The following is a 13,055-nucleotide window of genomic DNA, read 5'->3' as shown; positions in this document are numbered from 1 at the left end:
CTTGGGCCTCATGGGCTTTGCTGCAAGGAGGGACAGAAGGAAACAAAAGACAGTACAGACGGGATCAGCACAGCACAGTCCTTCCAGCATTAGCTCCCTTCTGAAGAGCCCATGAAAGCCCCTCCAGGCCCATCCCAGGCCTTCTTAAAGGAAGGGATTAGAAAGCAGGGCAGATAGAAGTGGTGAAGTGACAGACCAGAGCCTCCTTTCTCCATGCCAATTATGCTCTTGGCACAAAGTCACCAGCTCTTCTCCACTGAGAGCACATTGAGTGCAAAGGCTGAAGTCATGGTGTCTCCAGCCCCGTCTCCCTCTATGGGCTCTACCATAGCAAGGTCTCTCCACAAAGCAGGCACATACAATCATGGGATTCACAGCAGAGTGGGACAAAGGGAAGGAGGGTACATAGGAAGCCCAAACCAGGATGTGTCCCTGAATAAACCCCCCAGATCTTAACTTTTAACCTAAGTATGAAGACACTGTTCAGTCAAACACAGGCCCAGGTCTCCCACTGTATGCTGGGAGACCTGTATCACTGTTTATTCAGGAACAGGCAGCTCTGCCATGTCATGATGCTCCACTGACATGGCTTGGCTAGTAGCTATGATTTCTATTGTGGCAGCACCCAGGAGCCCCAGTCTCGGTACTGGGGACCTGTGCTGCGAACTGTAAGCCGAGAACAAAGAGAACATGATCTCTCTTGCCAAAAGATCCCACTGTCTTTCAGCTGATAATGTGTTATATTCAGAATAGCCCAGGGAACAGGCAGTGCAGATGGAGAAGAGAGGCACAGAGAGACCAGGGTTATGTCCACACGGTCAACTTAACATGCTCCACAGCAGGTCCCTCAAGCACATCACACAGCTCCAGGAAGGCTTCCTCTAAACTAGAACCAGCATAGGTCAGCCAAAGCACTGTGTGGACCCAGCTACACTGTTTCCACTTTAGGGTTAGGGACAAACATTCAAAAAACCTGAGCTTGAATTGATTCAATCTTTGCAGGTTAGTCCAGCCTGGCAAGGCTGAACCAGTTTGTAACCAGACCGACATTCTCTCTGGACTGAGGAAATTCAGGCACATGCCTGCAGTGGCTCAGGCTAGAAGTGGCTGCTATAGCACCCTCTGTTCCCTTCCAGAGTGCTGAGCTTGGGGGGCAGGGGTATGCCAGGCCCCCACAGGACCTCCGATTAGGGAGGTCTGCCTGCACCATCCCAGGCTTTTTCCTGCTGGCTGCTCAAGGGGTGGGAGTGTTGCCAGCCCCCAGCCCCCTGCTAGCACTCTGGGGCAAGTGTGGGGGGAAGGAGGGGGTTGCAGTGCATGCATCTGTTGATGATACAGAGCTTTTCAATCTTCCTCTCCCTACTTCTTTATACTGTCTGCAGCAAACTGACAGGCAAGTAAGCCAGCAGGGAGCTGAAAACAGTGCACATCACCCTATTAGCAAAACAACAGCCTCTCTCCAACAGTTCAAACTCTTCTTTAAAAAGTTTGCCAGCTGACCTGTTGATTAGCTCCAAAAAGCCCTAAGCGGTCACTGTTCTGTCTGCTTGTCCCAGTGACATTGGAGACACAGATACCACTCAGCATTAGCTAGCATACCACATGCCTAGGGTCTGTGGGGCTGGGGTCTGTGCTGTGGAAGATCGGGGGTGGGGAGGGGAAATCCTTGCTTCAGCAGCAAGCAGTGAGGGAGGGGAGCTAGGACGGGGGAAGCCAGGCAGACCCTGCTGTGTCTGCAGTCTCTGCCAGAGCTCCAGCCAGGGAGCAGAGGGGAGGGGCCAGTCCTGCTGTGAATCAGAGAGCATGCTGGGATGCTGGGGGAATCTGGTTCATCTTAAACCAGCAAAGGGTCTGGAACAGACATTGCATAAACTGGTTTGAGCCAAATCAGTTAAGTCTGATACTACATTCAACCAGTTTTATTTCAAACCAGTTTCAGCCAATTTTCAAACTAGTTTATGTGCACTGAACCTCTGTTCTGTTACAGGTTTAAACCAGTTTCTGATCACTTAAACCAATTTAAAACCTAGCCTAGGAGGCACAGCCTGCCCGCCTGGAGCAGTGCATGTGTGGCCTCAGTTACTTCTCCAAGCTCACAATTTCTATGACACAGCAAGGAACACCCAACCACCCCTTCTCCTCTCCAGTAACTGAAGAAAAGCAGTATGATGCATTGCTTGGTAAGGACTAAACTGGTGATTCTCAGCCAGGGTGCCATGGGACTCTGGGGTGCTGTGAAAGATCCTTTCAAGGGTGCCGTGGGGTGCACCGCAATGTTAGTGCTGTTAGAGGTGGGAACAGGAGAAAGCCAGAGATTCATACAGGAATCCATACTGTTAAAATGATTCTAATGCGCCGTGGTCTTTCCAAGTTCTTTGCAAGAAAAGAATTGCTCTATTATTTTTCCACAGTTAAAACAGAAGTGAAAGCTGAGCTGGCATTTTTCAAAAAGAGGGCCTCAAGACTATCCAGGGGTGCCTCAAGTCTGAAAACGTTGAGAACCCCTGGCCTATGCTAGACCCAACTTTGAGGTGGAGCTACATAAAGCAATTGCTTAACATCCCACCAGGCACCCTTTGCAGCATCACATGTGATATTCCAGCTCTGGGGAACTCCAGCTGCGTTCCCCTTCTGCCTACTTAAGCAAAGCAATACAAGCTCTGAACAAGCAGGACAGACTCATGTCAATCTGCCCATTGCACAATTAAGCTGTGTTTTGGCTTAATGCCATTACAGTTTAGGGCCCAATCCTGCATGTTGCTGAACATCTGTGGCTGCACCGGCTTCCAGAGCCATGCGCCTTGGGCAAGTCACCAGAATCAAGCCTTTGATCAGCAGCATCTCTGTGGGGGAAAGCAAGCAGAGCTGAGTGGAGCTGCCATGGGCAGCACTTACCTGGTTTTGTTACAAAACCAAGGACCGGTTTTATTGGGGCTGACAAATCTACCGGCGAGTCTAAGCTGGTTCCGGTGGCAAGATTCTGCGGTTTTCCATGTCATTTTAAACCCTAAATTCAAGCAGCGCTGTATTTCCACCTCAGGTTTAGGGCTAAAAGTGAATCGGAACCAATGCATCAGACCCAGGCACCCCCTGGGTCCATAGGGACAAGGGGAAAGAGGATTTAAACTGCCATTCAGACTCAACAACCAGCTCCTCATCATTATAGCAAGCAGTCGCTTGGAATACATGAAACCCAAAAGACATCTTACGGGCCACCTTCCATTCTACCAAGCCGATGCCCAAGTTCACCATTGTTGAAACAAAAAGAGATTACTCCGAGCAGTAGCAACCACAGGCACAACTCAAAACATTTCCCTTCTGTGCAAGATGATTCACAGAATATTGCACCGCTTGGTTTTATCCCGTCCATTGGGTGGGGGACTTTAAGGAAACGCTGGCTGTGTCCCAGCAGTGGCACCTTCTCCACTGTTAGGAAGCTCATCTCCTTTCCTGGCCTCTGTAGCTGCATACAGCCTTGCTTTTCAGACAGTTGGTGTTTGCACAGGGTAGGGGCAAAAAATTCTCAGTCTCTTCATTACAATAAGGACCTTTGCTCCCTTTCAGCTAGGCTCTGTTGCATAGGGAAATAATACACTCTCGCAGTATCAGGCAGTCGCAGCCTCCTTGCTCGCTTCATTTCTGCTCTTCAAACACTTCGACTCTCCAACAATATCCTTGCTTTTTGTCTCTGAGAAGAAGAGCAGCCAGGTACAGACCTTGGGCCAGGCTTTCATCTTTGCAAGCTTGCACAAGGCTTTCAAGTGAAATTCAAAGTCGAGTCGCCGAGCGCATCTCCCGGTTTTTGTGGCAGAGATCCCATCTCAGCAAACTCTGCGTTCCAGGAGACCAGTTAACGGACCAAACAAGCCTTGCCGTCCATGCTGGAGGCTTGCTCAGCTTTCTGATTCCATCCGCGGGCCAGCAGTTCTGACATGATACTCTGGCAATTGTAAGCTTGTATGCAACAGCCACATTTGGCCTTCTCCCTCCTTCAACACATGCTCCTCATCCAGAGCAGAGCCTTTTGTCACCGTGACAAGGCAAGCCTCAGCAGCATCTGTTCACCTGGAGAAGATTGGATGTATACTTCCAGTATCTCACTGCTGCTCCAAAGGATTCAAAATCCCTTCCGCAAGCTCAGGAGCCAGCTGGGTCTCACCGACATCTTCCACCTACAGTGCAGGAAGTCACAGCCCCAGCCAAAACCTGACAGCAGTGATGCCTCGCAGTGACACGCAGAGCTCCTCTCCCCTTGTGAGCCCACATGTGCTCCAGGAGTTCACAGAGAGGAGCTGCAGTCACCTTTGCTACCAGGCCTGTGCAGGATAAGGACCAGACTCCCTATGCACTGAAGAGCACCAAGAGCAGCAGAGGGGGCTCCTTGCAGAGGAGACCAAGATACATGGGAGGGAGGCACAACCTGGGGAGATTTTTGATCTAAAGAAGCAGGATCACAAGGCACTCATTTCCACGTCGAGTCAAAATCCCAGATCCAAGCACACCGAAGCGTTGCAGTACTCAAGATCGGGATCCAACCAAGCCCATCTTATGGCCAATTTGAGATTAAAGGAGGGGAAAAGACTCAACAAGGTTCCAACACCCCCTGCCTCCTCCAGCCCACTATGACAAGTATGCGCTCAACAGCCAGCCAAAAACATCTACGGTCCAGGAGATGAAGGCTTCAGAATGAAGCCCTATAAAAAGCCCCAGCAAATCGTCTTGGTGGGGACTTGGTATCATTGCTGAATAATCAGCTGATCTGCTGTTTCCTTCTAAATCCCATCCAATTCACTTCGTCTCCAGTATCAAGAGCACAGAGGCAATGAGAGAGAGGGGGAAAGACCACCTCTTTTTGGATTAAAAGTCCCTCCAGCAAAGAAAAGTCTATTCATGGAAGCAAGTTCCCTAGGGAGGGAGAGGAAGCCAAGGGCACAGGACCAGGATTGGCAAAACACTGCGACACCCCTGGTAGACGACAAAGTTTAGCAGCTATATTAGCACACTACAGATCCTACATTGCACACATGCTTTGCCAAGCCAGGAATCTGTTCATATCCACAATCTGGCCTCATCTGAAAACTGAATTAATTGAATTAAAAGGGCATCTGGGAACCTTAAAAAAAAAAAAAAAAAATAGGAAGGCAGCAGATGCAATTAAACAAGAGTCCAATCTTCTGCACTCTAAGCATTCAGAGGCCATGATGAACTGAGGGTAAAATAAAACAAAAGTATGAAAATGTGCCTGTGAAATTATAGACATCAGCCGTCAAGGCTGCAAGAGATCGGAAGGGATTTTGCCGGCCATGTGACCCAAACCTTTGTCACTTTAACCAGAGCAGCTGGTGGAAACAAAGAATTTCATGCAATTATACCGGGGGTGGGGTGGGGCGGATTTGCCATAAGGTCGTGATTCTTAAAGTTTACAAGGGGACAAGTCACTTTCCTGAACTCACCAAGCTAATGAAAGGTAAATATTATTATTATTACTATTATTATTATTATTACTACTACTAATAATAAATGTAAATAGGCAAACAGCTAAACTCCCCTAGCAAACAGCAGAAGAGAAATGCAAGAAGAAAGCCAGCTTGCCTAATAAATAGCATTTCAAACATTTACCAAGGAATCAGACCCAGGCAGTACTCCGGGGGTGGGGGGGGAAGACAGCTCTCTCACCCTTCAGCAGGCTGGGTCACGTTTTCAGTTCTTTATTTCTGGGTCAGTGACGTGATAACCATAATTGGCAAATAAAACCAGAGGGTCACAGTGCATCTTCTGCTACCTAATGGGAGTCTGTGCTCTCTTGTTTCTCTCTTAAGAATGAACAGAAAACAGGCAACATCTAGGGAAAGATCCAGCTCCCAGGCTGCGATTAGTGTCTGTACTTCTCTGAGCTGGTGCCCCAGGGTGCCCTGTAGGAAACTTCTTAACCAACACTAATTTTCCAAGGACAGAAGTCAACTTGTTTGCATTTGCAGGCATGTACATCGAGGCACTTTTCAAGCTGAAATGGGCATCTCACACAAGCCAAAAGAAAGAAAGAGGAGGGGGGGAGGAGGGGGGAAAAGAGATAAAACCCACAGAAAGCACCTGCTGATAGTTTGAGATGCTTGACACCAGTCTCAAGTCAAGATCATTAAGACAGCAAATATTTAAAAGCAGCCATCATACCTAATAATATTAGTCATGGAAGATAAGCCCATTGTGATCTGTGGTCCCTCATTAACATTTCCTCCTCCAAAGAGGATGCTTTAGAAAGTTTTTGGATTGCTTAAATAAGTGCCGCTTTGAACTGCTCAGCTCGTGTGGAAAAAATGAAATTGGGGAACTGCTGGGAGTCTTCACAGGACCGGGAAAGGAAACCTCATTTTCCCTCCCAGGGGACATTTTGGGGAAAATGCAGACTGTTGATCAGATGCAGGACTGCTGTAGCTGAAGGCAAACAGCAATCAAGACTACAGCCAGCCGCTTCTCTCTGCCACAGCAATTTCAGCTTAGATTGAATCCCCCGATTTACCCAAAATCCAAGGGCCAGGCAACGGATCTACCGCCTCATCCCAACAACTTTACACATAGCTTTTTCCCCTCCCCACCGGGGTCTTCTGTCTGCATATAACGACTCGCTTGCCGGCTGGAAGCTGCGGATGGCTTTGATAACTTCCTATTTACTCAGAAAGATGCTGTCTTATGCACATAGCCCGGCTGGAAGTCAGATTGCTCCCATTAATACATATGCATTTTTAAATGATGAACGGAACAGGAGCCTAGACGCAGTAAAGCACCTCTGGTGCTTTGAACAATTTCTGATTGTAGCTCGAACATCGGAAAGGGGGCCCGCACCCCATTGCAAGCCCCGCTACGTCTTTTCTCCGTGGGGAATTCAACTTGATCAAAGCAGCCGGGGCAGCAACCCCGTCCCAGATCTGGGGGGAGGGGAAAGGGAGGGGTGCAAATAAGGCACTAATTTAAATTAGGGGTCACTGGTGACCTCAAAGCTTGTCCATGCACACTGATTGATGCCAGAGTGCTGCTCCCAGGGCCCAGTGCTGGGCTCTCCTGGATCCCACTGCTCCCCGCTGCCTTCCCAGTGCTGAACAAGGGAAAGACCAGCTCGGGGAGGAAATCAGGGCCTGATCCAAAGCCCACTGCAGACTTCCCATCCTCCCCTCCAGACTTCACAGCAGCAGTTCACATTCTTTACTTCCAGCACCTTGGTTTTGATCCCACTGCCCCTCCCCAAAGCAGGTTTGGAGAAGGAAAAGGGCAGCTCCTTGGGGGGTAGAGAGCAATGGAAGAGCCCCAGGACACCCAGGGCAGACTCCTGCACTCACCCGAGGCTCTGCAGGACGTAAAAGGGAGGGGAGAACAAGCCATCCAGTAGCCCATCTTGGGCCACCACCTGCCCTGCACACGCTGCGTCCCTTAGCCAGGACCAGACAATCCCTCCAGCCCAAGTCCAGTCCTTCAATGACCCCTTGGCTTCAAAGCTCCTCACACCCTATACCTGGTTTTTTAAAAAGATAAAGTGCAATGTAGCCATGGCAAAAAGGAAAGGGGGGAGGAAAGAGCTGCCCCTGGGAGATCAGCAAGACATGGCACTGCTCCGGGGTTTTGTCATGCAAATGCTGTAATATATATTTAAGATCCAAGCCACTCTCCCTCCGCTGGAGAGCCGGAGGGGTCTGCGGCTTCTCCCAGCCTCGGCTGCACATGCTTGCCCAAACCCCCATCCTGGCTCTTTTCTTTGTTCACTTAAACACATGTCTGGTTGTTAAGGGGCTTGCGGGGTGGGGGGGCATGACTTTTATTCCTCCCAGTCTTAAAGCACACACACACATGCATGCCTCCCCCTCCAGTTTCATTGAGGGCCAAGGTGGTGTAATGGTTTGAGTGCATTGTTGCGTCTGAGTAGCTGCTGGGTTGGAAATGGGGGGCGGGGAATCAAATCAAGGAGCGCTATGCAAACAGCATCCCTGGGAAGGATTACTTGCTGGCTGCGGAGCAGGAGCCCAGCTGAGAAACTGCCACCCCAGGGGAGCTGATGCCGAGGATCAGGCCCACCCCGAGCTGGGCAGGGGGATGGCATACACCCTGCCCCTCCGAACTCCAGCAGACAGCAGAGCGGGCACCTCCTGGGCCCACGACACCTGCTGCCCTGGCGTGGCGCGCCTGCCGGTCAGCGCCAGCCAGGCTTCTCCCTGCTAAGGTATAGTCCCTCTCCTCCGCTCGAGCCCCGGGAAGGGCAGAGCCATCTCCCGGAGAGGGACCTGCTCTTCTTCCCCTCTCCAAGTCCTTACAGCTTGTTTCCATTCCCTCGTACTCCTCTGGAATGTCATGTTATGACTTCAAGGCCAGAGAAATCCCTGCCTGCCTGGGCAGGAAACATTGAGAAAGCCCTGAAAGAGGTTCTGGAAAAACTTCCAAGATGTGAATTGGAGACAGACAAATGAAAGGGACCGGGGGAGAGATCCAGGCGCGCCTCCCACCCTGGAGGAAACCGCTGCAAACTTCGGGCAGGAGCGCGGAGCCTCCTGCCTGCTCCTGCGGCTCTGCTCCGGGCGCGGGAGCCCCGAGCCCCGTCCCCCCGCTTCGCGCGTCTGGAGAGCTTCCCGCTGCCATCCACCCCCAGGCAGCCTCTCGGGGGGCTCCTGCCTGGTGCCCCCTGCCAGCGGGCAAAGGATATGGGCTACATACCATGCGGAGGCACCAGCTCCGCGGCCGGCTGTGCTGGCTCAGGTAGAAGAAGACGACGGGCGCCAGAGCCGGGTAGGGCAGCGCCTCCGCCGCCGCGCCGCCCGCGTCCTTGTCCCCCGGCGCCGGGCGCCCCCCGCGCCCCGACAGGTCGTTGAGACGGATGAAGGTCTTGGACCTGCCCGGCTCCGGCTCCGGCTCCGGCTCCGCGCCGCCGTCCATGCTCCGGCCGCAGCAGCCCGAGCCCGGGCCAGGGCGCTCAGAGGAGCGGGGCCAGGCCCGCGGGGCGCCCGGCGCGGCGGCAGGACCCGGGGGCCGCCCCCCGCCGGCACGGGGCCGCTAGCGCATCCCCGCGCGGCGCCCCTCCGGGCCGGGGCCGGGCCGGGCCGGGCGCTCCTGCTCCGCCTCCCGCGCTGCCTCCGGCCGGGAGCCCCGCGCACAGCTGGATCCCTCACTCCAACTTCAAGTGCGGGCTCCGCCCCCGGAGCCGCGCGGCAGCCAATGGGGCTCGGCGCTGGGCCCCCCGGCCCCTTCCCATTGGCTGCGGGACGTGGCAAGAAGGGGCGAGCGGCACAGCTGGAGCCGCGCGGCACCCGCCGGCCGGCGGGACGGGGGCGCTTGCACGCTGCGGGGCAGGGGCAGGGGCGCGGGCCCCCTCCCCCCCGCCCCCAGGGGGCAGCCCCGGCCCCGGCCCCGGCGGGCGGCTCCGGCGCGGCCGCAGCGCCCCCTGCCGGCGGCCGGTGCCCGCAGCGGGGCTCCCGCGGGCAGACGGGGGCAGGCTGGAGCTGCCCCCCGGGCACAGGCGCAGATGCCGGGCGCCGGGCTGCGGAGCCTCGCGGCTGCAGCGGAGGGCGGCGGGCTAGGAAGCGGGATGAAGCAGCCCCTGGCCGCCGCGCCCCTGCCCGCTTTGCGCAGGCGTCCCCCTCCGCCGGGGCCGTCGAGGCAGCTCCTGCACGCTGGCTGGGGCCCTCGCCCTCGCCCTCCACCACGGCCACGAACGTCCCCCCCCGGCTGCAGGCCAGGCCTCTCACGTGTGCTACTGAATCTTTTAAACATGTCCGGCCTCCTTCAAAACCAGCGCCTGCCCTCGTCCGGTCCCACCCTACCCTTCCTTCTCGGTGGGGGTTTAAGGGCTCCTGCAGGCGTTAACCTTGCTGGGCCTGGGAGAAGGGCCGGCTGGGCCGCCGACAGCACTGCTTCGGCCAACCAGGAGTCCCCACTTGACAGCAACAGGAGGAAGTTGGCTCTCCCTGGCCCAGCGTGCCCCTTCTCCGTGCTCCGACTCCCCCTTGGCCTGGGCGCAGGCTCGATCTTGCATTCAGAGCCTGTGCTGTCCAGCCTGAGACAGAATATTAAATTTGTTGGCCAGGCCTCAAGGCAAACTAGGCTCCGTTCCAGGATTTTAAGACAGAAAGTGTCCAGAGACAGGAAAGTCAAGTCACATTGTTCTTCCCCCAGCTGTAGCTCTCAAGACCTCAGTAGCGCCGGGCCCTGGAAATCCGCTGCAAGTGAGAACATGACTTTTGCCCTGTCGGGCAACTGGAGACCCTGGCTGAAAGCACCCCAAATAGGGATTGCCCTCCTCTTCTGGGACCGTGGCAGGGATGTCTCACCGCAGGCCCCTGATAAGCCATTTCAGGAGACAACGGTGGGTCGGTCGTCCTTGATGAAGGACCCGAAGGAGGCGTCTTCCAGGGGGGATGGGTAGGGCCTGGCTAGTAGTAACACAAAGGCAGGAGTGGGCAAGGTGACTGATCCGGATGAGTGCCAGACTGGTGTCGGTGCCCACAAAACCGGCACCACACATGCAGCGCAGCATGCGTTTCCCCAGTGCTGCCTACCACAGCATCTCATCCGGACCCAGAGGCAGAAGGGCAGATGGGTCCGTGCCCGGCCCTCAGCTGAGCCCGTCAACAGCGCCCCACTTAGTGCCAGTTGCAGCTTGTGGTTTGTGATATGGCTGCACACCAGCTACTCAACAAATAGTCAGACCCCTTCCACACAGGCCGCTAGACAGCTGTCAGATGGTACCAAGCGTCATTCACCGCTGTCCCAGTCTGGCAATTTGGAAGTGACAACCTGGCTGTCTCCCTAACGCCATCTGGTTCTAATACGATCACGCTCCTGATGCACATCACATCACAACACTGCTATATATCCAGGGGGTCTCTCACACATCCTCCCACTAAGATGATTACCTCAAGACACAATGGAGATGTATTCTGCTTGCCAGAATAGCCAAAGTTCAGCATTTCGGGGGGGGGGGTGTCTCATTTGTATTATGCTAGCATCTAGAGGCCTCTTGAGACCAGGTCCTCATGTTGCCAAGTGCTGGATAGACACTCCCTGCCCCAGGGAGCTAATGCTCCAGGTGGATGAGGAGCAGTTCTCAGAAATCAATTAAGTGACTTGCCCAAAATCACAGAGCAGCTCAGTGGGCGAGTGCAGAATAGAAAACAGGTCTCCCAGGGCTGTGCCGCTGCCCCAAGACTTCAGTTTGGTGAATGTTATAAGGTCCACATTTGTGTCGGCGCTAACCCAATGCTGATCTCTGCCTTCGCTGTTCCGCCAAATGTTTTTCTGTTAGCATACAGCTAGGTCTTTATATTCACAGCATTTACATAAAGAGCCATAAACATATTTGCATGAGCAAGGTGCAATCTTAGATCAAGCGATTTCCTCACTGTGCCTGGACACAGATGCTTTTGATCTGATTCCCTTTCTACATGGATGATGTATAGAGGACTTTTGTGCACCATGGCTTGCTCCAAATCCATTTTAAATGCAACATTTTTAAAGAGAGATGAAGCTTTGAACCTGCAAGTGGGTTACCAGATTACACACTGTCTCCATTTTAATTGCATTGGATTCATTTAGTTTCATTTGTACATTTTGGTGAATTATGCTCTTTCAGCAAATTGGGAAGTTTTGCTTTTAAGGACACCTGCCTAGCATACCAACATCGAGCCTATAACACGCAGCAAGCCTGCTTGGGTTTTCTTGCTGTCTCTGCGGTTTCCTCTCCCTTCTCCTCCTCCTGTCACAGGTGCAGAGAGATTGATAAAGCTGTACCCACCTTCCAAGTTTAAGAGCAAGCAGCTGATCCCTGGGAGGGCAACAACAGACAGAGCCAGTTGATATCATTTTTCTGCTTCTGTCAGCATTATTTTGGCGCTTACCTGCCACAGCAAACTGCACCCTAGCTCCACAATAGAAGATAAGCGAGGGGGATGTCTGGCAAAGGTCAATCAGGACCTGGGTTCAATATTTTCCTCTGTTCCTGGCTTCTTTGACCGTGGTAGATAGGAAACTGAAGGCAACTAGAATGAATGCATTCAAGAGTCTATCCAGCAGCAAGGAGGATAGCCCCCACACCTTCCATGACAGCCACATGTCCCAGGATTTAATCAACTGCACAGTTGAGGCTCAGGAGGTCAAGCGATCATTTTTTCTCTGCAGCTGGCCCAGGGCTTTGGAACAATCTTCCACAGGAGATGAGCAGGGCTACAAGTCTCTTACACCTCCAGGAGGCGATGCCAGCTTCCTCACCGCAATGATAGTTGAAAAGCAGTCTAAAAGAACAGCGGCAACTAGACTGCAAGGTGTTCCTATCGAGTTTTATAAAGCATTCACATTCATTGTGATGAAGGGGGACGTACACAGCTATCATGGAAGGGTCCAAAAACATTTTGGTTCTCTTTACTGGGAGGAGGAGGAGAAGGCCAATGTGATTTGACAGAAGCAAAGTAAATCATGACACATGAGCTTAAGAGACTTATTTGAAGATGGGCCTGTGATGCCAAGAAAGCAGCCAGGGGTGAAATCCTGTCTCTCTCAAAGCCAATGGCTGGATTCCCTTTGACTTCTGCAGAACCTAGATTTCACCTTACTCTCATTCAGACTTACACCAGTGGCCTTGGGACAGGAAGGATTCTGCCCAAATACTAGATGGAAAACTACTTCACCAAGCTAGAAAGTATGGCACAAAAGTGGGGATACACGCATGTGGGGAAAAACAGTTTGGAAATAAGCTTCAGTAGTGGGGTAGGTTGGTTTGGAGTGAGGTATTCAAAAATTGTTCTACTTCCTGCCTTTATTTTCCTTGCAGAAATGCCTGGCCTCTATAAAGTACAGAGCCTCAGTGAATAGCTTCCAACATCAAGGTCATGAGAAGCAGGTCCACAAAGGATCAGGTCCACCATACCCCCTCCTCCCCAGTGGAGATGGAAGATGTCCCGTTGTTCCTGGATCTAACCACAACAATCCAACATTTTCTTTTCTTCAAACAAGAAAAGGGATGCAGCAAACCCGCAAGCAGCTTAATGGCAGTTCTCTGCAACACTGACAACTTGGGATGCATATTT

The 13,055-nt window shown here is 52.9% G+C and overlaps 1 protein-coding gene across 4 annotated transcripts in view; it reads right to left on the bottom strand.

Annotated features, from left to right (window-relative positions):
- LOC149858996 (ATP-binding cassette sub-family C member 3-like) overlaps window positions 1-9,113 on the bottom strand; it is a 345,108-nt gene extending 335,995 nt beyond the window's left edge. For all 4 annotated transcript variants that reach the window (XM_090061603.1, XM_090061602.1, XM_090061604.1 and 1 more), the window contains exon 1: window positions 8,685-9,113. In XM_090061603.1, the coding sequence (XP_089917729.1) occupies window positions 8,685-8,913 (229 nt within the window). In that variant the 5' untranslated portion in view covers window positions 8,914-9,113. The remainder of the gene's footprint in view (window positions 1-8,684) is intronic.
- Window positions 9,114-13,055: the final 3,942 nt, after the last annotated feature.

The sequence above is a fragment of the Crocodylus siamensis genome, chromosome 8 (genome assembly GCF_052110815.1).
Source record: "Crocodylus siamensis isolate JL-2025a chromosome 8, ASM5211081v1, whole genome shotgun sequence".
NCBI lineage: Eukaryota > Metazoa > Chordata > Crocodylia > Crocodylidae > Crocodylus > Crocodylus siamensis.
This window is presented reverse-complemented; position numbering and strand designations above follow the sequence as displayed.